The sequence below is a fragment of the Rhinolophus sinicus genome, linkage group LG06 (genome assembly GCF_036562045.2).
Source record: "Rhinolophus sinicus isolate RSC01 linkage group LG06, ASM3656204v1, whole genome shotgun sequence".
NCBI lineage: Eukaryota > Metazoa > Chordata > Mammalia > Chiroptera > Rhinolophidae > Rhinolophus > Rhinolophus sinicus.
In genome coordinates, this window is record NC_133756.1 from 696953 (window position 1) to 724743 (window position 27791).

The 27791-nt window shown below is 54.3% G+C and overlaps 2 protein-coding genes and 1 long non-coding RNA gene across 4 annotated transcripts; 1 reads left to right on the plus strand and 2 right to left on the minus strand.

The window, feature by feature from the left end:
• Positions 1-221: 221 nt before the first annotated feature.
• LOC109460669 (uncharacterized protein C1orf167) lies at positions 222-18001 on the minus strand. Its single transcript, XM_074334044.1, has 14 exons — positions 16076-18001; positions 15821-15864; positions 15187-15388; positions 14455-14579; positions 13901-14016; positions 13273-13459; positions 10896-11071; positions 10210-10390; positions 4606-5019; positions 3763-4036; positions 2082-2187; positions 1572-1707; positions 1242-1377; positions 222-554 (listed from the first exon to the last, which is right to left on the minus strand). Exons 1-14 carry the CDS (start codon positions 17270-17272, stop codon positions 453-455), a joined length of 3396 nt encoding a protein of 1131 aa, XP_074190145.1. The 5' UTR covers positions 17273-18001; the 3' UTR covers positions 222-452.
• LOC141572351 (uncharacterized protein C1orf167-like) lies at positions 5271-9102 on the minus strand. The gene is made up of 5 exons (XM_074337103.1): positions 8213-9102; positions 7952-8106; positions 6974-7182; positions 5967-6111; positions 5271-5289 (listed from the first exon to the last, which is right to left on the minus strand). The coding sequence occupies exons 1-5, from the start codon at positions 8369-8371 to the stop codon at positions 5271-5273; spliced, it is 687 nt and encodes a 228-aa protein (XP_074193204.1). The 5' UTR covers positions 8372-9102.
• Positions 18002-21206: 3205 nt separating the features above from the next.
• Positions 21207-27489, plus strand: LOC141572047 (uncharacterized). 2 transcript variants are annotated; one of them, XR_012497062.1, is made up of 3 exons: positions 21207-21877; positions 25407-25488; positions 26522-27489. It is a non-coding gene; the product is annotated as an uncharacterized LOC141572047 (long non-coding RNA). The 2 variants fall into 2 exon arrangements; XR_012497063.1 differs by having other exon boundaries at positions 21224-21877; positions 26792-27489.
• The last annotated feature ends 302 nt before the right edge of the window (positions 27490-27791 follow it).

A 27791-nucleotide genomic window follows, 5' to 3' on the forward strand; every position in this document is an offset into this window, starting at 1 on the left:
TTTAGCTGCTTGGCACTGCTCCCCAGGAATCAGTCCTCAAGCCCCGCTGCCTGGGGTGGTGACTGGCAGATGCACACAGGCTGGCTCAGCGGAAGGAGGGTAGGGGTGGCATCCAAAGGCAGTCTGATGGTACACGCTTGTCCCTTCCTTCCAGGCTGCCTGGCTGGGGCAGAGGGACAGCCTTTAGGAGTGATGGAGCGAGCAGCTGGGACTAAGGAGGCCATTTTATTGTCCTTCAGACCTCCCAGAGCTGTTCCCTCTGTCACTAGGCTATAGGGGAGAGCCCTGTGGCCTGACAGCCTGCACTCCCTGGGCGGTGGGCACAGTTCCTTCCCAAGGAAGGCAGGGCTTGGTTCCATTTTTCTTTCCATGGGAAAAAGTCACAGCTGAGCTGGGCCCCCTGCTCCTCGAGTCCATCACACGCAGGGGCTCAGGCAACTTCCAGCCTGCCCCTAGGGCTCCTGGTGCCCTCCTTGCTCAGGCGGTCTTGGGCTGCTGGTGGGTCCCCTTCTCTGGCCCCTGGCTGCCAGGCTCTGGTGCCATTTCTCAAAGGCCTGGAATCAGGAAGTGGAAAGGAAAGGTTATTCGGCTCCCTCCTGAGTCTGTGTTGTCTAGGCTAGACTTAACACAGGTACCCAGCTCCTTCTGTCCCTTGAAGGAACAGGTGGTGCCTCCCTCCACCCCAGGCAGCCAACCAGCCAGCCCCACCCCAGGCCAAATGCATGGGCTCAGAATAGATCTAACTTGTGATCTGGGAAGCTGTGCTCCAAGCAGAGAAGGGATGGGACACTCGGGGCCCCATTGCTTACAGAAGCCCGTGTGAGCAGCTCAGTCTGAGTGACGGGTAGGACTGCACTGGGCTGGGCTACCAGCGAAATCAAAGGGCTCCAGAATCCAAGCTGTTTTCTCTGACCAAACTGACCCCTCCCCTGAAAATGAAGGGGTCCTGGGGATGGCAAGCAGGGAGGGTCCACAGCTCAGAAATGTCCAGGTGTGGCACTAGGTTTGGAAGGGCCTGCTGGGGGTGGGTGGGGGCTGCCCCACCAGTACCTGAGAAAGGACCCAGCCACCTTGTTGCTGTAACTGCCGAGCAACCCTCAGCCTCACAACCCACTGCCGCCACATTCGCCAGGCCCGTCTCAGGTGCCACTGCCTGAGCTGTGTGGACAGTTGGTGAGAAGGCCCCAAATTGGGCCCACTGCCACCTCGGGCAGCTGTGCTCCCCAGCAGTCCCCACTCACCAGTGTGCGCCCCAGCTCCTCTGTCCCCGTAGCATCTACCCAGCGCTGCCATGTCACTGCCAGGCGCCTTGCCTGCTGGGAGCCCTGCAGCTGGCAAATCAGTGCCTCAAGGGGCCAGCGTTGCAGGTGTTTCCTCCTGGTGGCAAGAGCATCATGACCCCTTCACGGCCAGGAAAAGGCAGAGCTGTAGGCCTGGGCCTGCGCCTCCAGGGTCCTGCAGTATAGAGCACTGGCCAGAGAGGCCCAGCTCTGGCCATGACTCAAGCAAGCCCCTCAGCCCTGGCCCCCCAAACCCCACCGTCTCCACGCAGCTGCTCTTCCCCCAGCCACCTTGTCTCCATCTGCCCTTTGCCCTTGATGGCGCTGGTCTCAGACCTGCAGTCCTCCCCTGGTCCTGTGCGGGGCCAGCGCTGGGCCCAGTTGGCGCATCCAGGCCACTGCAGGCCGAGGAGAGACACCCTGTTACCTGGAAATAGGAATAGAATCAGAAAAGGTTAACACATTCGTTCAGGAGGGCAAATTCTCCTTTAGTCCACTCCTAGAAGTTGAGACAACGAAGCGGGGTGAACAACAAATGGGGTTAAGCATTGTGCCTGCCACCTCCACCACACCTGCCCAAGCCTCCAGCGGTCCTGGGCTGCTGCCCACGGAGAAAAAATGGGTGGAACAGGAGAAAATGTAATTATTTTCTCAAAATGGTTGAGATAGTCCAGAAGAGGAAATGGGTGAGGGAAATACAGATAAATACATATGACGGGACGTGGATTCCAGGCCCTTGAGGGCTGGTGACTGTCTCCTCCGACACTGCGGATGTTTATCCCCACGGACAGGTCTCCTTACTCTGAGCCCAGGACGTTTCTTTCCACTTCCTCTGTCCACCGAGGCTGCGGTGCTGTGTTGGGCTGGGCAGCATGGACCCCGTGGCCTGTGGCCTGCAGCTGCGGGTCTAAAGGAACAGCCAGAAAGGAAAACCTGAACCCAACGGGCTTGGCCTTCCCGGGGCCCGGGTGACCTGGTGGGATTCCTTTCCCGCCCTGCCCCTGACAGATAGCGGGGCCTCCTACTTCTGTGTGCACACGTGGGCCAGTTCATATGGCCTCACATGAGCCCATGAGCCCAGAGGCTCCCAGAGGAGACAAAGCAGGTGCCCAAGCATGCTATGGCCATTAGCACACACCCCTGCCCTTTTCCCATCCTGCCATGCCGCTGGAGACCCGGGCTGCGAGGTGGATTAATAATAGCTACCACTCGATAAGAGCCTGCTCATACCAGGTACAGCCTGTGAGGCACACATTACTCTCCCATGTAAACTTTCCAAAGTTAAACCACTTGCCTGAGGCCACCCCCTCTCAGGAGTGGTCTGACTCCAGAGCCCCAGAGCCCAGCTACTGCTCTATACAGACCAGGGGCTCTCTCAGGGACTCTGCCACCGTGAGATGGCACAACGGCTGCTCACAATGTTAGGCAGGGGCTGCCTGGGCGCGTGTTCATGTGGTAGAAAGGAGGGGCCCGGAATTAAGCACCCTGGTTACCACTCCCAGCATTTATTTCCAGTGTTTCTATAAGCCTCCAACAGTAAATGGGGTGGAATGGATGTGTTTATAAACATACTCTGAAAATGAAGTTGTGTCATAACAAAGACCTAGAAATAAAATACCCTGAGCCCCTAGAATTTGCTGTTGCCATCGCCCCATATATGTGAATATGTGGATTCTGCAAATGACCAAGCTAGTCCTTTTCAATTCCATTAAACAAACACACCGACACTTGAATCCCTTTTCTAAGACTATCGAGAGTCTATTAGACACTTGCTGGCATTCTGAAACAGGATTCTTGATGGTGCTAACTCATCTTTAGGAGCACCATGTGGCTTTGCTATTAACTCTGGGGCTGTGTGTCCCGTCATAACATGTCCCAGGATTGCCATGCAGGGTCTTTTCTTGTGCGTGACTTGCACTGTGATCTCTTCCCTCCTGCAAGGCCATCAAGCTCTTGTCACCATTTGCTAGTATCAGAACTAAACTGCTTCTGGTCTGGAGAAGGACTGGCAGTTACCTTTGGGTAGAGAGATAAAAATAATTTTTTTTTCATTTATATTTTCTGATTTTTCTGTAATGCACATGTTTCATTTTTTCAATAAGGAAACAAAGAACTTGACACACAAAAAAATTGCTACTGTCCCCATGTTCCTGTCTTGATTCTAGACTGCATGACACTTAGTGAGTTTCGGTGCCTATTTCCCTAATAGATTGTGACCCCAGCATTCATCTTTGCAGTGGACCTGAGCTGGACTGGCACTCAGTAGATGCTCAGTAAATGTTTGCTGATGGACCTGGAGTTGGCTGTCTTCCAGAACCAGAAGGCTGTCCAAGAACCAAGGAGGGGTGATGTCCACAGGAGGCTGTGTCCCTAGAGAAGCATCCAGCCATGCTTGCCACCATGGGCTGAAACAAGGTGATTCTGAGGCCACTGGCTCATGGTGCATTTTTGGACCTCCTATCCCACCTGGGCCCTACCTCACCTGCTTCCATGGGGCTGCAACATCCATTAGCAACAGGAGGTGTCCTCTGCTGGCCAGTCTGAGCGGATGCCTGAGGCAGGTGCTGGGTCTGGGAAGGGCTGTGCTGGCCTTCTGGGCCTCTGCCCGAGGTTCCAGCCACACTCTGAGCAGTGCCGTCCGCCACTGGGCCCAGTGGGTCTGCAGGAGGCGCCTGTGCCCAGCCTGCTGGAACTGGGTGATGGTGACCCGCTGGACACGGCCCTGGGCAGCTGACTGGGCCCAGATCTCTAGGACCCTGGGGAAGAGGGAAGAGCCCACACTCAAGGCTATCAGGGCCCGGGCCCTGCAGGAGGTGACCACCAGGCAAAGCCCAGTGCCGTGCTGTGCCCCTCCAACCATACCCCTCTCCTGGAGAAATCAGGTCAAAATGGGCAAGGAGAGCAGCTCAATGTCACATAACGGACAAGCGTCCCGTTTAGGGGACAGAGAGAAGCAGTTCTGCCAGCTACACTTTGCCTCCTCTTTCCTAGACAGAGCACCTGCTGTGTCAGTGTCTGCCCTGGCCCTGAGCTGAGCTGAAAGTTTGCATTCCGTTTCTCTAATCCTCAGGCTATCCTGCAAGGTAGGCCTGCTATCTTCCTCTGACCTTTAAGGTTAGACTTGCCAAGAGGAGTCACAGAGCTACAAAGTGCAGAGACGGGATGTGACCCCAGGACTAGCTGCAATGACCAGGATCACGTCTCCCTATCACCCCTAGCCTCCTGAGCCCTGGCACCGGCCACCTCTATCCCTGCCAAAAGCAAGTTCAAGGCCCAAGCTGAAAAGCACAGTGTGGGGGGCTGCCCTGGGGCCGTGGGTACCCACCTGGTGCTCAGCTTCCGGGCAGCGTGGGCCCGGCTGAGCCGGTGTAGGCGGAACTCACGCACCCACAATGTCCAGCACAGCGCTACCTGCGCCCGGGCCTGAACTCTTTTTGCTGCCTGCTGGTGGGCCTCCCAGCGCTGGCCCAGGGCCACTCGCCACACTAAGAAGGCCTGCTGGACCCGGGTCCTCCTCCGCTGCCTGTCAGCCCAGCGCCCCTGCACAAGGCTTCGCCAGTGGGCAATGGAGGCCCGGGCCAAGCGCTGCTCCCAAGCCCGGGCTGTGGCCACTCGGCCTTCCTGCCACATGTCGAATGCAGCCCCTAGTGCCCCTCTCCTCAGGCCATCCTGGGAGGGTGGAGGCTGCACCCAGAGCATCCCTGCGTCTCTCACAGCTTCACACTGGGCCTGGAAGTGGCTGCAAAGCACAAGCAGAGGAGGAGCCCAGCTGCTGTCACCATCAAAAGTCACATTTATTCAAAATTACACCGCAACCCCCTCTCCCCCTCAAAGTCTCATAGGTTCTATACGGTTCTGCATACACAACCCTGTGCCTTAGAAACGTAGGGACTGATGTACAATGGGGAAAGTGCTGGCTTTCATTTGCGGCCTTGGTCCACACACATTCCAGCTGGAGAAGGTGGGATGGCAGGAATGTGCTGCCAAGGATCATGTGGGAACCCGGCAGCTGTGGGTTCAAGCCCCTGTTCCACTGGGGTGAAGGCCACCCCAGCCTCCCCTCATAAGCCTGCTCTGGGGCAGGACGCCAGTTAGGGGAACATGGTCCCCATTCCCTGAGGGACCAAAAACATGTCTACGCTCTTCATATGTGAAATCACAGAAATCAGTCACTCTGAGGTTCATTGGCCTTGGGGGACACTGTGAACCTTTGCAAATTTGTAACTGCGGTGGGAGGAAGCATCATCTGTGCCCTCTGCTTTTAAATGTGCATTAATGAACTACATGTGTGTTTTACGAGAGCATCTCTAGTTAAGATTTCATTCTCTTCTCTGAGCTACTGTATACAGTAGGATTCCCCACGCCCACTCCTCAAACAACACACCGTGTTGGAACACACGTTATGGTGCACGTCTGAGGAATTGATTTCCCCATCTGAATTGTATCCTCTGAAACCAAAGGACTGACCCAGCCAAAAGCAGGGAGGCCTGGAGCTTATCAGGGCATCAGGTGGGATGAGGGGCTTGCCATCCTCCGCCTCCCTCACAAAGCAGGTAATGGACGGTTGGTGGTCATGGCTCTACAGCTCCAAGCTGGGGCCTCCCTTCATGGCCCCCTGGACTTTCTCCCTGCTTTTCCCAGGGTGCAGACGACCCTCCCCCTTGCTCCCACCACCAGCCCACGCACCTCTGCAGTAGAAGCTGCTCTGACCTGGCTATCATGTGTCTCTGACGAGCTGCCGCCTGCTGCCAGCCCCAGAACGCGGCCCTTCGCAGGCCCTGGAGGTGCGCCTGCACCCACCTCCAGTACTGTCCATGGAGGAACTGCTGCCCTGTGGCCAGAGAGATGCTGAAGTGCCACTGGGTGCTTGTCCCAGCCTCAGCCCTGGGCCCCACGTGACCATGGGCTGCTGCTCAGCCAGCCCTTTGCCCTCTACCCAAGTCTGAACAGAGGAGGCCACCCTAACTGCCTGGGTTAAAATCTTTCGGGTATAGGTGGCATACTGGTGACCAAGCCAACCCAACTGACAGAGTTTTTGTTTTCTTGATAATGTTTAGGAATCCTGAGAATTTCGTAAAAATCTAGATCTCCAGCTTTTCTCTAACAACTAGAAGGTCTGGCAATACCGGGCCAGCATTCCTGGGCAACTGGACAGCAATTGGGCTGGAGAAACACCTGCCTACTGTGGCTAGGACCTGAGCTTTCTAGAACAACCAAGCCCATCAATACGAGGTATCGGTGTAGTGGGAAGTCTCTAAAATCCCCCAGTGATCCCTGCCTCCTGTGCCTGAGTGCTCAGACCCGTGACCCCTGAAAGCCAGGCCAGGAGGACGAGGATGAAGAGCAGCCCTAGTGGGAGCTGGGTTCTGAGCCACGCACATTGGTGGGTGCCTCACAGGGTCCTGACAGTACCCCCACGAGGTGGCACTACTGTTATCCTTGTTTTATACGTAAGCTGAGACTCAGGTTAAGTAACTTGTTTAATATCCACACAGCCAGAGAAGGGAAGAGCGGGGACATGGACCTGAGGGCCAGTGGCCATGCCCCCAGGTCCTGCTCTGCCACCCCAGTCCTGGGCATGCCCTGTGGGAGGTCCCATCACTGAACTCTGTGCTAGAGGGCAGAATGCTGGGCATCCCTGATAGACCCAGGCCCCCTCTCAACCCTGTTGCCCCGACCAGTCCCCGACTCACTCTGCCAACAGGAGTGCCAGTGGCGCAGGGCATCACGCACCAGTCTCCGGCCTCGCTCCCTGGCCCACTGCTCCGCCTCCTGCCATTGCTCCAGCCGCTGCCGCCAGAGGCCTAGGGTGGCCCTGCAGCTGCAGTCCCAGGTCCAGCGGGCAGCCAGTTCTCTCAGGGACCCTTGGGCTGTTGCCCAGTGGCTCCAGCCGAGGAGGATGCTGGGAAAGGGAGTGTCCACCCGGAGGACGGTCACTGCCATTGGTGGCCAGACCAGCTCTCCCCTCCCTCAGCGGCAGGGATGGGTTTGGGATAATTCTTCTCCCTGTTTCCATCATGGGGGAGTATGGGTGGTTGGGGGCTGGAGGGCTGAAATGCTACTCCAAGGTCCCAAGGACAGGTGGTGAAGATAAGATGAGACCCCAGAGCTCCAATACTAGGTTCTGTACTCAGCATCTAGTAATAAACATTGCTGTGACCTGAGTGCTTGCTATGTGCCAGGCACTGGGCTAGGGGGTGTATGCGCCGCTGTCTCATGATTTCTATCCGAGTGAGTACTATTATTAGTCCCTTACAAATGGAGAGATGGAGGCACAGAGAGGTTAAGCAACTTACCCAAATCACACAGCCAGTGAGGGGCAAAGCTGGGATTAGAACCCAGGCAAACTGACTCTTAAGCATTGTGCTATGAATGAACCACAGCTGTGACGTCTCTGAGAGAAATGGTCACCCTGCTAAGTGCCTATCCTCCTTCCACATACACACACACAAACCTCTCAGCAGGTCAGGGTAGGGGGGCAGGAGGAGGTAAGAGGATCTGAGTCTGGGAGCCAACTGACTAGGGTGTGAGAGGGGAGCCCTCTGGGATACAGACCCCAAGGGAATGCTGTGGTGAAGTTCAAGGATTGGTGGGAAAGAGACCTCAGGGAAACAGTAAATCCACTGAGTAGTGACTGGCATGGCTCACTTGTCCTGGAGAGGGGTCCCTACCGCCTCTGAAGAGTGCGCTGGTGCCACTTTGCTGCACCCTGGGATTGCTGGGCCCGTGCCTGCCAGAGCAGAAGGCACTGCCTTTGCTGCCGCCACCCAGCTGCCCACAGAAAGTTCAGCCGAAGGGTCTCCAGGAGGGCGGGAGCCCTGGATGCCTGGAGAAGGCATGTAGAGTCCTGAGTACCCAGCCCTGCTCCATTTCCTCCCTCTCGTCCCACCTGGTCCCTATCTACCCTGGCCCATCCCACCCCTGCCCCTCACCTTCCCCAGTGAGCTGTGGGGTGCGCTGCAGCCCAGGGAGGCCTCCTCTTCCAGGATGCCACGTAGCGGTTTTGGAGCCAAGGTGATCCTGGCGTTGCCTGATACGTTGCCAGGACCCCACACCTTTAGGTGCCACGCCCTCAGGATGCACCTTAGCATCTGCCGCTGTGTGCCCTGAAAATAGGAGCTACAAGGGGCAAATGAGTCGCTGGGCCCCAGTCTCACCCCATCTGGGGTGGCTGCCAAGCAGGGGCCACCCCCAGCTGGGACCCAGGGAAAGGGCTGAGCTGGAAGGGCGCCGCCAAACACTTGGCTACAGCTCTGCACCACCGCCTCCGAAACCAGCTGTCCGCTGCCTCACCGGGTCCCACCCCCAGGGACTCTGGCTTCATGGTCAGGGTGTGGCCTGAGCTCCTGAGCAGTGAAAGCTTGACCACCGCTCCACCTGTGCTGACCACCTGGCTGAGCCTCTCCATGCTCCCAGGGTGGGTGGGGGCTAACAGATGATGGGGGTGGAGCCAGGCCCTAGGCTCAGGGACCCGACTCAACAGGCCACGTGCATAACCACGGCAGTGCTTCTGCCTCAGCTGTGTTATAACGATAGGGAAACTTTGGCCTGGGTGAAGGCCTTGCCCCAGACTCCAAACAGCAGCAGACCTGGGATCCAAACACTCATCCCAGACCACCAGTCAGCCCAGTTATGCCACAGGGAGACATCGACTGTGCCCTGATGCCCAAAGGCCTGAGTGAGGACGGACTGGGGGCAGGAGGGTTACATTAGAAAGGATCATGGTTAACTGGTTTTTCCCTGGAGTTCCAGGGGTGCATTAAAAGAAACTGAGAGTCCAAGTGGACCAAGTGGGTGTGAGGCTGATGGATGCCAGGTGCATGGCTTTCTTTTTTCTGTTGTTTTTTTTAAAATAATTCCCCCCCCCCTTTTCCGCCTCCACTCCCCCCCCCCACACACACACACACTCTGGTTCAAGCAGTTGTTTCTCAGCCTAGTTGTGTAGGACACAGCTCCCTGACCCATGCTGGTGTTATGAGCCTTGTGTGCACCGCCCCCCCACCCCTACCCCGGCTGAGGCAGTCCGTGGGCATAGGTTGCTCACCACAGCCGCGGGCTGCGGGCCACTCATGCTGACCTCAGGCTGCTCACGGCAGCCCAGCTCCAGGAAGAGCCGTTGTTAACAATCTTAGCTGTAGAGGGCGCAGCTCACTGGCCCACGTGGGAATCGAACCTAGCGTTAGGAGCACGGTGCTCGGTGCTCGAGCCACCTGTACCATGGGCCAGCCCTGCGAACGGCTTTCAAGGACAGACTTATTAACCCTGTAACTGCTTGCTTAAGTTCCTCCTGACAGCCTGTCGGGAAGCTGACCCCTCCTGACCCCACCACCCTCCTCACACAAAACCTTCAGCTTGGGCTCTGAATCCCACCTTCTTGCTCCTGATACACAGTGTGATTTAGAGCAAGCTGCCTGACCCCTCTGAGCCTCAGTTTCTCTAGCTGTATAATGGGGGCAGGGGGATAAAGTGGCTCCTTCACTTATTTATTTACAGTATCTACTCCATGCCTGTGACAGGCCAGGCACCTACAAGGTGCTGGGAGACAGTGGTGAGGAGACAGACAGGGTTCCTGCCACCAGCTGGGAGATGGGTGAGAGATGGTTCCAGATTCTGAGGAGGGAGACAGAATTAAACCAACCTCCCCATCACGTTCCCACCAACTTGGCAGCACTCTATTTCTGTGCCCCCAGGTGCCCCATGGTCCCCACAGCTCTCTGTTCAATCACTGTCTCAGTGTCCCTGCCACCTCCCCTGGCCCCACACCCACTGGGACACATAGTGTGCCAGGCCGCATGCTCGGGCCATGGTGAGGAGCAGGATGTGGCCTATTCCCTATGGGACACTCCTCCCAGGGCTGGCTGAGTGCTGCTCCCTTGACCACCCTGTGACCCCAGGCCCAACCCCAGGTCACGAGTTCGTGGACACCTACTCTGCCTGCCGGTGCTGGGAGAGCCGCTTCCTCCAGAGCAGCAGCACTGAGTGGAGGGCCAATCTCCGGCGGGCCTTCTGCAGGGAACCCTGGCCTTGCTCCAGGGGCAGCCCCTGGGGGCAGTGGCCTAGGCCATGGGCTGTGGCCCCTCCAGAGGCTGAGCTGTGGAGGGCCATGTTTCCTGAAAAGCAGGCAAGAGACAAGTCAGCTGTGTCTCCAGTGACCTCCCTCTGTCCAAAGCCATTGGTGGCTGCTGCCTCAGGTCCCCTTAGGCCCTCTCCCCTCATGGGCACTTCCCCCTCCCACCGCCTCCACACCCTCCTCTCCAGGACCCTCAAAGATCCCATCTTCCCCTGTCAGGTTTTGGTGGGGTGAAGAAGCCATGTCCCACTCAGACCAGGAGCTTCCCAAGAGCATGGACCTTCCTGGCAAAAGATGGAACAAATTCTCTTGCTTAAAGGAGCTCGTGATGTGCACGAGGAGGGGGTCCAGCCAAGGCCAGCCCATTCCAGGGACCCCTCCTGGACCCTCCCAGGCCCACCAGGCTGCACCCCCAAGAAAGGTCCCAATTCCATCACCTCTTATTATAAGAATATATAATTCAACTGGGCCCACTGCAAAAGGAGCTTAAGTGACACTGTTTGCTGGGGTGGGAGGGAAGTGAAACTCCTTGGCCCAACACTCACCTGCCTTCTGCTGGCAGAGGGTCAGCTGGGTCGCCTTCACCCCATCCGAGGCCCGGAGTTGCTTCATCCACACCCACTGTTGCAGGCACATGCTCAGTGTCCCCACTTGGCAGTTGGCCAGGTGGTGCCAGTATCGGGTCTCTCTTTTCACCAACTGCTGCCAGGCCCAAAAGCACCTGGGAGAGTCAAGAGAAAGTGCAGGTGCTAATAATAAAGACTGCAGCTACAGCCACCTGCCACATGCCAGACATACTACTTGGGCAAGCCACTTCACCTCTCTGGGCTTCAGTTGTCTCATCCATAAAATGGGACTTGACACCATCACCTCTGGGTGCTTGGATGGCCTCAGCAGCCTCCTACCTGGCCACCTGCATCCACTCCAGTCAGTGTTTCTACTCAATAACCAGAGTGATTTTTTTAAAATCTCAAATCAAATCATTGTACTCCCCTGCTAAAATCCTCCAGTGGCAGCTTGTATGATAAAATTTCGAAGCCCGCAAGGCCACCAGCACACCTTTCCAACTTCATCTCAAACCATCCCCAGCCTTCCGCCCCATACTAACAGGGCTCCAACTTGACTACAGTTGCTGTCACAGGCCTTTGCACACGCTGTTCCCTCTGACTGGCGCTCTCTCGTCTGCTCCCCTCCATTCATCCTTCACATCCCTGCTGAACCCTGGTTAAACTCAGCTCCCTTTGTTAAAACTTCTCATAGGGCGGCCTGGTGGCTCAGGCCGTTAGAGCTCCATGCTCCTAACTCCGAAGGCTACCGTTTCGATTCCCACATGGGCCAGTGGGCTCTCAAACACAAGGTTGCCGGTTCAATTCCTCGAGTCCTGCAAGGGATGGTGGGCTCCACCCCCTGCAACTAAGATTGAAAACGGCACCTTGAGCTGAGCTGCCTCCCGGATGGCTCAGTTGGTTGGAGCGCATCCTCTCAGCCACAAGGTTGCCGGTTAGACTCCCTCCAAGGGATGGTGGGCAGCGCCCCCTGCAACTAGCAACGGCAACTGGACCTGGAGCTGAGCTGCGCCCTCCACAACTAAGACTTGAAAGGACACCAACTTGAAGCTGAGCTGCACCCTCCACAACTAAGATTGAAAGGACAACAAGTTGACTTGGAAAAAAGTCCTGGAAGTACACACTGTTCCCTAATAAAGTCCTGTTCCCCTTTCACAATAAAAATCTTTAAAAACAAACAAAAAAACTTCTCATAGAAAACTATGTCAGGGGTATGCAATCAGCAAAATGCAGACAGCAGGAGACTCTACTGGACAAGCAACGTGGTTTCTTCAACAGATAAATTGCAAGGGAAAAAGAAAAAGAAATGCAGGGGAGCCCATAACTTAGAAAGACTCTAACGACTTCTCAACCAATTACATGTGGACCTTATTTAGATCCCGGTTCAAACAAACTATATGTTTGTAAAACAGTAGGATATTTGAAGGCTGACCAGACATTTGCTGGTATTAATGTTCATTTTTTAGGTGTAAGCATGGCATTGCGGTTAGGTTGTTTAAAAGTGCCCTTATCTTTTAGAGATGCCACAGAAATATTTATGGATGAAATGGGGTAATGGCTGGGGTTTGCCTTGAAATCATGTAGAGGGGGGAGCAATTGGGGTACAGATGAAACAAGTTTTCTCAGGAGGTGCTTTTCTTGAGGCTGGGCAGTGGGCACATGGGTTAATTATCCTATTTTCTCTACTTCTGTGTAAGATAAAAATGTCTCATAATAAAAAAGTTAACAAGGGGGAGTGGGGCGGCCAGATGGCTCAGTTGGTTAGAGCGCGAGCTCTCAACAACAAGGTTACAGGTTCAATTCCCACATGGGATGGTGGGCTGTGCCCCCTGCAACTAAAGATTGAAAACGGTGACTGGACTTGGAGCTGAGCTGCGCCCTCCACAACTGCATTGAAGGACAACGACTTGGAGCTGGAGAAACACAATGCTCCCCAATATTCCCCAATAAAATTAAAAAAAAAATTGGCCACCTTTAGAAAACAAACACGTTAACAAGTAAAAAAAAAATCAAACTCCTACAGGTCCATGTTCCTTCCCTTCACAACAACATTCAGCTGGTAGTCACACACATGCTTTGTGACTGTCCCCCCACTTGGCCCTGGGTTCTACCACCGCAGGTGGCGGCCAGCACTAAACTTTGCTTATAACTAAATCCCAGCTCCTGGGTGGTGTCTAGTAGTGTCCAGCAGGTCTTAGGCTCTCAGGAAATGGCTGCTGTTTTCAGTTCTTATTTTCACTTTCGTCTCTCAATACTAGAAGGAGTCAAGAAATGACTGGACGGGCATCTCCCAGCTGTGCCTCACCCACCCTCTGCCTCAGGGAAGGGGCGCCCCACTCTATACCCTTCCACCCACCTGCAAAGCCAATCTCTCTGCTGCTGGGGGTCCAGTGGGGCTGTGAAGGTTGCGTGTGCAGCAGGAGAACACTGGGCCTGGGGGGGCCTCTCCATCTTCTGAGTCCTCAACGTGGCCCGGGAGGCATCTCCCTGGACCACCCTCTCCTGCCTGGCCCATTCCTTCTGATGGCACCACAGGAGGAAGACTGTACAGGGAGGGAAGAAGCAGAGAGAAGACAGTGAGTAGAGGGAGGATGAAGGCCAGGAGGGGCCACGACACCAAGCTGTGTCCGCATCGCGGGGCTCCAGTTTTCCCGTGAGTGAGTGATGTCTAAGGGACTTGCAGGTCTAACACTCAAGCTTCTGCTGGACTTCTACCAGTGTCTACGGCTTCCAAACGCAGGATGTGCACCTCTCACACTGTGTGTCCTCAAGCTGGAAACTTTCTTTCCTGTGCCTCAGTTCGCCATCAGACACAATGTCTTGCCGAGGTCACCGTGAAGCTCGAATGAGATCATGTCTGGAAAGTTGCTAGAGTAGATGCTCAATAAACACTCATTCACTCAGGACCCCCTGCTCTAGCCCGTGTTGGGGCTCAGCCCTGCCCAGCTCCACCTCCCCTGCTTTCCCGGGGCCCCACATCTCACCAGCCAGTTGTTGCAGGGCCTGTAGGCTCTGGACTCTCCCGTCTCCTCCATCTGGTCTTGGCGCAGTGCTTGATGGGATCGGCTGGGCTCTTGCCTCCTCCCTCAGGCTCCCTAGACTGAAAGTAAAGTTGCCCAGAGAGAAAGTGAGGCCCAGGCTGTGGGAAGCCACACGATCCAACCTGTCCACTCCAGCCGGAGGCAGTGGAGGGGAGGGGAGGCAGAAGATGGTGGGGGTGGGGGGGTGGGGGGGAGGGGGAGAAAAGAAAAAGAAGGGGGAGAAAAGAAAAAGGGGAAAAAAAGAGTGGGGAGAAATTTTTTAAGTCTTCATGAATCTCATGTTGAGTGGTTGCCAAATATTCATCACATGGTTAAACCACAATTTTCTCACTCACTGGGCATTTAAGCTGTTTCAAAGTGTTTACAAAGATAAATAACGCTGTGATGGACATCTTTGTCAACATCTGCTAGTTTTGTCCTCATTCTCTTGTAGGGGAGGGGACAAGGAGGGAAAGCTATCCACATTGCCCCAGCCGCACTCGGGGGTCCCAGACTACCTGCTTCTCTGGGCAGGGTCCACCACTGGCTTCCTTCCTGAGGAGCCTCCCCCAGAAGGTGGAGGTCCTGGACCAGCCTGGATGTGGGGCTTCCCTTGTTTCTGTTGCTGAGTCAGTTTTTTCCACTGGATCAAGAGAGAAGAGGAAGAGGGACGTTGGCTACAGCCTCAAATGTGCCCTGAGAGGGAGCGCCAGGAAGGGGCAGGGACAGGAGTCAAACATTTTGGTCAGACACCAAAGCCTGTGGTCTTAACCATTAGACTACCCCGCCTCTTTGGGAATGCATGACTGACCAGAGAGATGGAGCCCAAGAGGCAGGGCTTTCCTTGGGAGACCAAACTCGGAACTGCGTCCTCCCAGAGCACCCTTTTCTGAGGAAGGAAGTGCCCTCCCAGTCCTGGCCCACAAACCACTGGTAAAAGACAGCACCCATTTATGCAACAGAGTGCTTGCTTTGTGCCAGGCATGGCTCTGAGTCCCTTATATTTATTGAACTTCATAACAACCCTGAGAGGTATGTGCTATTATTATTATCCCATTTTAGAGATATAAGACTAAGGCACAGAGGTTAAGTAACTTGCCTGAGGCCACACAGCCAGAAAATAGGAAAGCAAGGACTGGGGCAGAATGGTTCAGGTGGGCTGACAACCACCTGCTCTACTGCTGCTCACTCCTCCCCAGTCGTGTCAGCGTCTCATCCCCTCCCCGTGGCCCACCATGAAGGCCCCTGACCTTGTGGAAGCTCCGGCCCAGCAGGGCCCGAGTGTGTCGCCCCCACGCCACCTCCAGCTGGGCCTCCCGCAGCCACAGCGCCCACCGTAGCGCCTGCAGGCCCCTGCGTAACAGCTGCCGACGGCTCAGGGCCACTGCCACCGCCTGCTGCCTCCACACCAGCTGCCACCAGGCTCTGAAACATCTGGACAGCAGCTGCCGGCTGGGGATGGACCACGGCTGATCAGGGCCTGGCCCCTCAGCCCCAGGGAGCAGCTGAAGGCTCAGCGCCCCCCACCTGACCTCTCCAGTCCTGCCCGGGGTGACAGGGGGATGCCCGCGGCACAGTAGGAAGGCCTTCCCTCTAGGTATCAGTGGCTGGCCTTGGACATCTCAGGCAAGAACTCCCCTGGAGACAGGAGAATGCCTCAGCAGTTTACAATTCCCAGGTGCAGCACACGGTTGGTCCCACGTTCTTGTACCTGGGGCCCAGAGGCCCCTGTCACCTCAGCAGGGACAGTGTGAAGGAAGTCCCCTCCCCCTTAAATCCTGCGCAGATCTGCCATCAGGCCTGAGTGTCCATTCGCCCAGGGAAATGGGAGAGGAGCAGTCCCAGAAGTGGGGCCCCAGACCCACCCCACAGCCATGGCCTCACCGGGTCATCTCAGATTCCAGGCTCACAATGTTTCTGGCTTTGTTCTTGGGAAACAAAATGACAAGACAGCTCTCAGGTCAAGAAACAAGCAGGACAAGACACCCCTGCCAAGCCTGCCTGCCCAAGGCCTCCCTTTCTAAGGGAAGGGGGTGTGACAGGGTAGTGACAGCCAGCTGGGAGTGAGAATTCCTGGGAGAGGCAGTGGGGACCCCCGGAGCCCCCCAACTCCCACTCCCAGACTCCTCTGGCCTCTACCTGCAGGGCACCTCTGGCTGGGGCTGTGTCTGGCGGACAGGAAGCCGTTCTCCCTTCCTCTCTGCTGACCTGCTCCCATGGGGCCTGCTCCCCTCCTTCCCCCCCAGGAAGGACACCCCAGGCTGCTCTGGAGAAGGCAAAGGAGCAGAGTCTGGCATCCCTGCTGCACACCCCTAGAGGGAGCAAGGGGTCCCCCCTCTGCTCCTTGCTGTATGTAGGCCCCGGGGATCTGTTCTCTCCTCGCCTTGCAGGGTAGGCAGAGAGGACCCCCTGCTCAGGGTCAAGGAACTCTGCAGTCAGTGTCTCCAAAGTGGCCTCCAGTGACGTGGGCTTGCTGCTTGCCTGAGAGTCCAGGAGATGAGCCCAGACCCCTGGTGTGTCTGGGAAATCCTCAGTTCCTCTGAGACTTCGGGGATGTTGCTTCCTCTCATCCCAGGAAGCAAGAACAGGCTGGCTGGGCGGGCGGTGAGCAGAGACGGCCTGGCCATTACTGGTCCAGGGCTCCTGCTGAGGAGGGCCAGGGGTTTCCTGGGACGCCCAGCACCTGAGGCGGGCTGCCTGATGCTCCAGGCGTCGCACAGAGGCCAGCAACTGGGAGATGGCAGCCTGGGATGGGGCCCGACCTTGGCTCTCGGCAGGGACAGCCAGGTCCTCCAGGGTGAGGGGTTCCCCCATGAGCCTGGAGGTCCAGCTCCCCAGGCCACCCCAGGATCTGGGGCCTGGCCGTGTCTGCCCATCAAAAGGGGCATAGCCTGTAGCAGGCCTGAAGTCCCGGCAGGGGGTGTCTGTGGCCAGCAGCCGGGACTGCCTCAGGCTGGAGGGTGGGCGAGCCAGTGGCCCTCGGGGTAGGGGGCTTCCCTGGGGCATCATGTGGGGCCAGAAGCTTTCCTGAGGATCTGACCAGAGGTGGGGGCTGGTGTGACTTCCACACTCAGCTGAGCTGGTCTCTCTCATGCTCAGGTTGCTCTGCCGAATGGCACACTCTCGGGCTCTCCCCTGGGGGAGGACTCCCAGGGGCCGCAGGTTGCTCTGCTGCCAGAAGCTTGAGTTCATCCGCTGGCCAGTCTTGTCCTTCAGGGTGAGGCCCAGGCGGGGGCTAGGGCTGGCCAGGTTGGTCTGGACTCGGCAGGGCTCCTGGTGAAGCACTGCCCCTGGGGAGGGGGTGGTGGCAGGCCCTCCCCTCTCAGCCTGGCCCATGGGCACCCACCGGACCTGCCCACTGCCCAGGCTGATATTCAGGCTCTTCAGGAGTCTCTGTTGCTCTAAAGAGAGTAGAGACAATCATGCCCTGGGGGAGGACCCGATAGGTGGTCAGGGCTCAGATGGGACAGGTGGGGCTAGGGAGGGACAGGGTCCCAGGCAGGAACGAGACCAAAATTCAGGGCTCTGTGTCAGCTCTGGAGACTGACAGGCAGTGCTTTGAGATCTTGAGCAAGACCAGTGACTCAGAAGAGGGCAGAGGGAGGCAGGGAGACAGGAGGCTTTGGAAGGGTTTCAGGCAAGACGATAGGGGTGGAATCGGGCGTGGCAGGAAGGGTGGAGAGAGGAGACAGGTTTAGATCTGCTATGGATGTGGAGACTTAGAAGATGGGCAAAGGAAAGAGAACAGTCAAGAAATGAGTCCCTGATTTCCAACTTGAGCAAAGAGGTAATTGGGAGGAGGCAGCAGCTCAGCATGAAAGCAACACCCAGCGTATGAGCACAGCTAAAAATGAGCTGTGGGGACGATGGGGTGAGGCTTAAAGCCTCTGCCTCCCATGCGTCCCCCCACTGCCCCCAAGGCTAATCCACAGGAAACAAGGCCTCCTGCAGGCTGGTGAGCTGCCTGGGAGGGCCTGGCAGGTAGAGTGGGCCATAAAAGTTTGTAGATAGGAACTAAAGCTCAGAGAGGTTAAGCAACTTGCCCACGGTCACACAGCTGGAGAAACTGGCATGTGAATCGGAATCTGAATTTGTTCTTGGGCTGTCTTCACCTGTGACCTTCTTGAAGCCCCAGGCACATGAGCACATATGTTCCCCAGCCCACCACCCCTGACACAGACCAAACTGTGGGGGCCCCTTCTCAGCCAGGGGCCCCAGTCTGGCCCACTCCTTGTCCCCCCTCTTCCTGACCTCACTTCCTGACTTCCTGACCCTCCCTTGGGCCCTAGGCTGGGAAGACTTTGTCCTGGCCCAGGTGGCCCTGTACAGGTAACCTCTGGAATTAGCGAGGCCCTGGGCTAGCCTGTTTGGGGAACGGGCTCCGAGCCAATACCTAGAGGGGACGCTGCTCCTGCCATCTCCGACCCAGACCCATTAAGCCTCTTGCCTGGCCTCAGGGGGGTCGCAGGCCTGGGGGGCACATTCTCCTTGTGGCTGGTGCCAGGTCTCAGCTCCATGGGCTGCAGGGCAAAGCCAGGGCGGCAGTGTCCTTGGTCCCCACCACAGCCAGCAAGCCTGTTTGAATAGACAGAATCTGAGGGGCACAGACAGGGTGCCCCGGCTCCCACCTGGGCACGCCCTAGCCCTGGTCTCCACCCCACCCTTCTCCAGCACCCCTGGCTGCCCTCAGGGCTCAGCCCCACCTGTGCTGGTCAGATCCCCTTGAGGTATCCTCTCCCCACCCCCTTTCCATTGTCATTTTCTTGTGTTTTCCAGCACCCCTGCCTGGCCAGAAGTGAGGTGAGGCTCTCTCTGCTTCCTGTCACCACTGCCTGACCATTCATTCTCCCTCCCTCCTCTCAAAAACACTCAGGTTCTAAGCTCCAGGCTGGCAATGAAGGAAATCCTGGTCATGCCCCCATCATTCCTTGAAGATTTCAACTCCGGCTCACAGTCACTTTCTCCGACACACACCTGTCTAAACTCTTAGAGATTTCACCATCCACATGGCTAATCCCTCCAACTCTTGGCCTGTGGGGTCCTTGACCTTCTCCCTTCCCACCATCTTGCTGTTCACCGGACCTCAGCCAGTTGTTCCCGGTCCCCCAGACTTTGTCACACTAAGTAACCCCTCCAGAATTTCCATTTCAGAGCCCAACCCCATCTTTCCAGCCTACTCCCTTGAGAGCCCCAACCCCAACAATCTTTCCCTCCACGTGACTCTCCCACGCCCCCACCCTTGGTTCCTCGCCCATTGATGTCTCTCTCCCCTCCTTCTGAGGTTTAACCGTCCAGGATTATAATCACCCCCTTTGCACACCCACTGCTCCCTCTCTGACACACTCACTCAGCAAAATCACAATACTAGTTAAAACGGCTAAAGAACCCTCTACAACTGCACGGACGGCCTCCTTCCAAAATTAGGACCTTTAGTCTCAAGCCAGCCCTCCAGGCTGCTGGAGAATCAGACTAGTCTTGTCCCCTCCTCCCCACCTTCTTAGATACTAACTCACACTTTCTCCTCTGTCTTCAAACCTCTGCCCTGTTCCTCCCACAACCCCCACAGCAGACCTGTTTCCTGTTGTACACATGAAACAGAGCCATCAGAAGAGATAGGCCACCAGCTCCCCCACCAGCTTCATGCCCATAGCCTCTCCTGCCCCTCCCCCATCCCGTGTGGTCCGCCCCCCAGCCTGACCCTCCCCTAAGCTCTGGGTGCCATCCCATCTCCCCTGTCCAAGGGCAGCACCCAGGGCCACCACAACCTCCCAGGTGCCATTCTATCAATCAGGAAAAAGACCCACGAGCCCAAGCCCCATAGTTGACTCCACCACACACCAGGGCACAGAGCTGGGGGGTGGGACACAGGCTACATGTCAGGGCCCTGTCCCTGCTCCTGAAGTCCCCACCACCCCCATCATCCACACGTCCCCCTTCTGTACTGAATCATTCCTACCAGCACATAAACAGGTGGTTATTTTTTTCCATCTTTAAAAAGCAAAAGCAAAAATACCAACACCCTCCCCCTCTTGAGCCTCCAGTTCCCAGACCATTTCTCCCCTTCTCATCAGATGCAAATTCCAATTCCTCTCCCACCACCACCTCTGCTGACCTCACTGCAGTTGGGCTCCCCTCCACCCCAAAACTGCTTTCCTCTAGGTGACCTCCGAGATACCAGGTCCCTGGCCAGTCCTCAGCACTTGGTTTTCCAGTGGTGGCAACACGACGATGGTCACTTGTCCTCCTTGGAGTCCTTGCTTCCCTGACTCCAGGACACCACCTCTTGGCTTCCCTCTCTCCTGCGGGCTGTCTCCTTCCCAGTCTTTGCTTGTTCTTCCTCTTCTCGGCCCCTTAGCGATGGAGGCACCAGGGTTCAGCCCTCTGCTTCCTCCCTTCCCTGAGGCACCCACACCCCAGGTGATCTCAGCTTCAGACAGTTCTAAGGCAGACTCCCATCCTCCCGCCCTTTTCTGAGAATGGTGGCTCCAGCCTCCGGCTGGCTCAGGGAACAATCCCGGAGCCACTCTGGCTCCTTGCTCCCTCACATAGCTAATCCCATCAGCTCTACCTTTCAAAAATACGCAGTCTCTGATCCTGCTCACCACCTCCATCCCCACCCCCCTAGGTCAAGAGACCACACCTCTTGCCTCCTACCTGGTCTCCCACTCTCCCCCCATCCTCACACCTGGCAGTCACCTCCCCACAATAGCCAGCGTGATCCTGTGAACATTTAGATCCTGACTCAACTCAAAAGCCCCAACGGCTCTGTCTTCAGTGAAGGCCTGCAAGACCCTACATCAGGGAGCCTGTTATGTACATAAAGTGATACTGGAACGCAGCCTCATCTGTTTATGGCTTGTCTGTGGCTGCTTTCTCACTACATGGCAGCGTAGTTTAAACCTTATGGTCCCACAAAGCCTAAAACATTTACTCTCCAACTTTTAGGAAAGTTTGCTGACCCCTGCCCCAGTTACCTGGCTCCCAGTTACCTTACCAACCTCATCCCTACTCCTGTCCCTGTGCTCTCTCTGCTCCAAACACACAGGCCTCCTCGCTGTTCTTCTAAGATGCCCTGCATGTTCTGACCTCAGGGCCTTTGCACTTGCTTTCTCTCTGCCTAGAACTCTCTTTCTTTCTCTCTTTCTCCTTCAATTCCTGTCTCACACAGCACAGTCGTTCCCTGACCACCCTCTCTCTGACCACAGCACCCTCCCCATTCCCTCCTGTCTTTACCCTGTGTGATTTTTCTCCGTGACTTACCACCACCTAACTGGCTGAAAAACTTAATGGTTGCTTTTCTCCCTCCAGTGGATTATGAGCCATTCTCTTTTATCCTGCTGCATTCACAGCACATAGAATAGGACTTGGCACATAACAGGGTTCATACACTGTTAAATCAATGAACCATGCCAAGCACCACACAGCCTTTAGGATTTATCCTGTCACTTAATCTGCACCGCAGCCCTAAGAATGAGGCTCTTTGTTTTAGAGAAGAGGAAATTGGAGCTTAAGGGGCTACGTGCCCAGCCCAAGGCCCTACAGCTGGTCAGCAGCTGCAGAGGGACCTCCTGGGGCTGACTCTACAGCCATGCTTCCTAGCCAGGACCACGCAGCCCCCACTTCTTTCCAAAGGAGACTTGAGGCCGCTTAATCCACTTATCCCTTTCTACCCTCAATTCCGTCCTCTCCCCACCGCATGCCTGTCTCTCTGTCTATCTGCTCCTCCCCAACACTGTCTGCCCGCTCCCACGCCACTCCAGCCGCATCCCTGTATGATTAAGGACATCAGAGCCTTCCTCCTCTTCCCACCCAAAGAACTCGCAGTCAGTTATCTCGCTTTTCTGGACCTGCCCTCCCGTGCGTCTGTCTTCCTCGGGTCCTCTGTCACCTCCTTGGGTTTGAACCTGGAGGGGACCTCAGGCAGGACGGCCAACGACCCAGGTAGGTGGGGGTTGGGGGCAACGTCAGAGAGCGCCGCCCAGTGCCGGGCAGCTGCCTCGAGGGTGCACGGGGCTCGAACGTGGCAGCCTCTGCGCGCGCGTGGGCCCGAGGGCGCCGGAGGGGGACGTCAGCGGGAGTGCGCGGTCCCTCCGCGGGAGTGCACGGTCCCTCCGCAAGAGGGTTCGGGCCCCTGCGCCGAGCATCCGATGGCAAAGGACCGTGCAAACTTTTTGCACATGCAAGACAGGTAAGACTGCCGGCCTTCGGGTTCCTTGGAAACTGGCTGAAATGAATCCACTCTTACCCACTCCTCTCTGCGCTGTGTGCTTGGCCTAATGACACTTCCCGCTAGGCATTTTCCACCTGTTCCATGCTGTTCCCCACAGCGTTCTGCCCTGCCCTTTACTACCTCTGTTCAGATTGTATTCTTTCTCCTTTTTAAAAGAGAAATAGCACTGGGCGGGGAGTCAGGAGACACGTGATCAAGATCGTTCTGCTGCTGTGTGACTTTAGACAAGTCCTTAACTTCTCTGAACCTCAGGGTCCTTATCTGTAAAAGAGGAGTGGTAACACCTACTCTACTACCTCTCTGGTTTGATATGAGAGTCAGATGTTTGACAAATAAATGCCAATGAGCCTTTTAAATTCTAAAACAATTCTTGAAGGACGGGGTGATCATTACTTCCTTCTTAAGTCTATGCATCTAATATCTCCTCTTAAACCTGGTGGATTGAACCTTTAGGTATTTAAGTCTTGTCCCTCTTATATCTCTAGTAATACTTCTGCCTTCAAGTCAAGTTGGTTTGATATTAATTCAGCTACATCAGCTATAATTTGGTTATTTGCCTGGTTAAATTTTTTATCCTTTTAATTTCAGCCTTGCTTTGTCTACATGTTTCAGGTGTGTCTCTTATACACACAATATGGCTAGAATTTTTTTTTTAGAATTAAAAAAATAATTTACAACTGTGTGATGGTGACATAATTATACAAACTATTTTATTTTTGCGCTTACTAATAGTCAGACTTCATGGGTTTTTTATTTTTTTTCTCCTTTCTTGCCTTTTTAAGAATTAATCAAGGTTTTCTTTTTCATATCCCTCCCCCCACACACACACATGCACAACTGGCTTGAAAATTACATTCTAGTTCTATTCATTCAGTGGTTATCCAAGACATTTTAATATGTACATTTAATTTGACAAAGTCTAAAGGTAATGCAGTATTTACCCTTCTGCCAGACAAAAAAAGACTTTATAGTACGTTTGTCTGGGCAGCTCCTCCTGAAATATATTATTATTGTCACATGTTTACTATTTCCTTTGTGCATGTCAGATCTTCTTTATGGAAAAATTTCCTTCTTCCACAAAAAGATTTTTAGATGTTTCTGTATTTAGAAGGTCTGTTGGTGATAAACTCTATTGTCATTTCTCTGAATACGTCTTTATTTCACCCTCATCCTTGAAAGATAACTCACTAGTGCACAATTTTAGGTTGCCAGTTATTTTTCTCACTACTTTGAAGATACCATTCCTATCTTCTGGTTTCTATTGTCACTGTTGAGCCATCAGCTGCTGGTGTAATTGTCATTCCTTTTAGGACGATAGATATCTTTTCTACGTGCTGCTTTGGGGATATTAATGTTTGTGTGTGGTGTTCCACAGTTTTTTCATCCATTCATTCCCCACCTTTTATAAAACACTTACTGGATGCTGGCACTATTCCAGGTGCCGGCACCTTTCCAGGTGCTGAAAGCAGCATATGAACAAAGTTCCGCCATGATGACTATACGCGTGGATTTTTTTTTTTTTCTTATTCTGTTTAGTGATTACTTGGCTTCCAGATTCTGAGGTTTGGTGTCTTTTTATTTTGAAAAATTCTCTGCCTTTGTGCCTTCGAATGTTGTCTCTCGCCCTTTGTCCCCGGCAGGAACTCTGAGTGTAGTTATGTGAGACCTTCTCATTTCTCATAGTCTTTCTTTTTGCTGCATTCCAAATAAGTCCTTCAAATCTATCTTCAAAGCTACTGATTCTCTCTCTTCCCCCCCCCCCCTTCTTCTACCTCCCCCCCACTCCGGTTCAAGGCATTGTTTCTCAGTCTAGTTGTGTAGGACACAGCTCCCTGGCCCATTGTGGTATTATGAGCCTTGTGCTCCTTCTGACTGCTAATCGCTGGTCACTAGTCAGCCGCTCACGGCCGCCCAGCTCCAGGGAGAGCTGTTGTTTACAATCATAGCTGTAGAGGGCACAGCTCACTGGCCCTTGTGGGGATCAAACCACGACCTTGGCGTTAGAAGCACCGCGCTCCAACCACCTGAGCCACCGGGCCGGCCCCTCTCTCTTCCAGTGTATCTATTCTAGGAATTAATCTATCCATTGAGTTTCTAATTCAATCTTTTTTTTTTTCATTTGTAGAAGTTCTATTTATTTCCTTTAACTCGGCATCCCAGTCCCCATACTGCCACATTCTGGCTCTAAAATCAAGAAATCTCCATGTGCCCTTGTCCGAGTCTCCTCTTTCTGGGTCTGTGTTCTCAGCTGTGGAATACGGAGGTCCTAGGGGATCAGTTTTCATCAGTTTGTGCTTTGGGGGTCACAGATTACGGTGGTGGTGGTGATGGTGGCGCTGAGCTCTGTCAGACTAGCTCTGTTTAATATACTGGGTAAGATTAATTTTAAACAAAGCGTTTGAAAGAAAATAGACTTTTCAATCCACTGGTTAGGGAGGCTCTCAGCTCCCTTCAAGTTCAAATCTGTGATTCTGTGTTTAGCTCTCCGAGATGATAATATTTTAGAGCAACCCATGGACTCCGCTGATGGTCTCTGGACTGACAAGTGTGCACACAAGCCCCCAGCCACTTCGAGAGCTGGACCCACAGAGTTCTACGGTTGCCAGATAAAGATCTCTGTTTTACTTCCTGACAATTTTTTCAGTCTTTTGAGAATTTGTAGAAAGCTCTCAGTGAATGTTTATAGAATTAATAACAAATGAATGGATGGTCAGATAGACTGGTGATGGGGTTCAGGACATGCTACCCCAAAATATGGCACTGTGGCATATTAAATATCTTAAACTGAAGTTGTTTGAGAAAATGGCAGAAGCAGGAAGGTTACTCCGACCTTCCCCCCACCTCGCCTTCTTCTCAGGTCATACATCTCCTCTGTGAAAGGTTCCCTCCTCCTAGCAGGAGGAAAGACATTCTTCTCACCAGAGATAGGGAATTTATGGCTGAGAAATTGTACAAAGGAGCCTTGTTAAACTCACCCTTATCCTCCTAGTTACTTTTTACCGTTTACTATTTCTAGCTCAAACCGCTTTGTCTTGTCAATTCTTTACAAATTTGTCTAAAAGGTGTAAAAGCTTCCTGCTCTGGTCATCTCTTTGGGTCTTCATTCTTTTGTGAAGGCTTCCATATATATATATATAAAAATTCAATAAAACTTGTAGGCTTTTCTCCTGTTAACCTTTTCTCCTGATTGATCTCTGCAAACAGTGCAATCTTTGCGATCATGGACTCCTCTCTTTTCAGACCCAGCCAGGAACCCTAAGAAGGTCGAAGAAAACGTTCTCCTCCCCTACACAGGCCACACCGTCCCGCTCTCTGAATACAGGTAATGAGATCTAACATTTATGAAACATGTTACTGATTTTCAATCCTCACTAATCCCTAAGTCAGGCACTATTATTATCCCCATTTTTCAGATAAGGAAACTGAGGCACAGTAAGGTTAAGAGACAGTCTAGTCTTTTACACAGTCAATCACAAAGGGCAGTTTGGATTTAAACCAAGGCCTTGTCTAGAGCTGGTTTGGAGGAAGGCTGAGAGAGTTGGAATTTGCAGACTATTTCAGAGACTCTGAGGACTGGCCTGAGGTGGGGGGTGAGGTGGGGCCTCTGTAGGAACCACTGGCTCTGGTTTGGTTTTCGCCAAAAGGAGAAAACAGAGACCACCCTGGGCAATTCCTCTGTCTTCCTCATCCAGAAGGCTCAGCTTTGTGAAAACAAGAAACACAAGATTTGTAAACTAGGGGCAGCCGGATGGCTCAGTTGGTTAGAGTGTGAGCTCTGAACAACAGGGTTGCTGGTTCGATTCTCACATGGGCCACTGAGCTGCGCCCTCCACAACTAGATTGAAGACAAAGAGCTGCTGCTGAGCTTCTGGAGGGGGCGGCCAGATGGCTCAGTTGGTTAGAGAGCAAGCTCTCAACAACAAGGTTGCCGGTTCAATTCTTGGAGCTGATGGGCCCTGGAGAAACACAGTTCCCCAATAAATGAATTTTAAAAAAAAAGCTTTGTAAACTAGAAAACTAGACAAATGACTTCAGCCCTCTCCAGTAGGAGTCCAGAGACAAGAAGACTTTACTTCCTGTGGTTGACAGTTTCTAGAATGTCAGACTCTTACAGACTAAAATGTAGACTATTTCCAAGTCCTTTTAGAAGCTGGTGTTTTTAAAAGAACATGGTGGTAAGGTCTGGTTGGAAGCCCCATTACCTCAAGTGTGGCCCATCCAAGACTGACTGACCAGCCTTGCCCTGAACCTGGCCTTCCTGCTGTCCTCCCTCCTGGCTAGTGGCAGCTCTAGCCTCCAGCTGCTCAGGCCCAAAACCTTGCAATCATGGACTCCTCTCCTCCTCCTCCATCCAGTCCATCAGTGACTCCTGCTGCTCTGCCTTCAAAAAGTACCTAGGAGCTGCAACCTTGTGGTTGAGAGGATGCGCTCCTGTTGGGAAAGGCCGCTCCTCGTCTCCTGCACGCTGTCTTCCAACCCCCCTCAGCTGCCTAACAACGGGCCATGGGCCTGGAACACATCCTTACCAAGAGATAGAGCCCACACAGCCTGTTCCCAGCTTGTCACCTTGTGTGGGCATGTCTTTCCATTTCAGGCTCAATGTACGCTCTTTTGTCCCACTTCAGCGTCTGTGTCATATGGCACTCGGCCAACCCCACTGCTGTATCTGTCTCCCTCGGGGAGCGGACAGGGTCCTCCCACCTTGGCATGAGAGGGTGAGTAGCAGCTGGCAAGGAGACCGACTGTCCTTGGGGGATGGACCCCCACGACTGCCGCTGATCTCGCTGTCTCTTCTTGGTGTGAGTGAAGCGTCCACCCAGTGCCTGACGGCCATGTTTTCTCCTTGGCGCCTCCACTACCAAGATACAATAGGCAGCAGGATCTGAGTCGTCCCCTGGGACTGACAATTGGTGCAGTGTTCTGTTCCACATGACCACTTGTCACCACCCCCACCTCTACCTCCCAGTCCAAGCCACCAACATTGCCCTGTTAGAATGTAAATCAGACTGTGTCCAACCCTGCCCCAAACCCTGCAGGGGCTCCCATCTCACTCAATATGAGCCGGTCTTCAAAATGACCCACTCACCCTGTACCATCTGGGCCCTGCTGCCTTCCTGCCCTCATTCCCTCCCTCTCCCCTCGGCTCCAGCCACACTGGCCTCCTGGTGGTGCCCCCAAATAGGCCAGGCAGGCACGCGCCCACTCAAACCCTCTCATGTGAGATGGAGTCTCCCAGGTACCACTGGTATCCCCAATATCTAGAACACTGCCTATTTCCCATAGGTTTTTTGAATGTCGAATAAATGTTACAAGCTCTCTCGTATGAGATCTGTTGTGTGGAAAGGAGGCAGCTATACTGGTGGTCCTCACCGATTCTGTGTGCTTCTGAGAACCTCTCCTTGCAGGATGGTGCTCAGGCTCTTTGGGCCACTTTGCTTGAACGGGCAGGGACACTGAGTAGCGTGGGTGGTTGTCACCCTCCCCCCTCCCCCCCGGGGCAGCCCGTGGCCAATGACCAAGAAAGCCGGGCTCCCTTGCTTTGCACCATGTCTCACTTCATCTCAGAGTCTGCTTCTGGGGAATGCACTTAAGACAAGAACCTTCCTCTGCCCCCACCCAAAGATC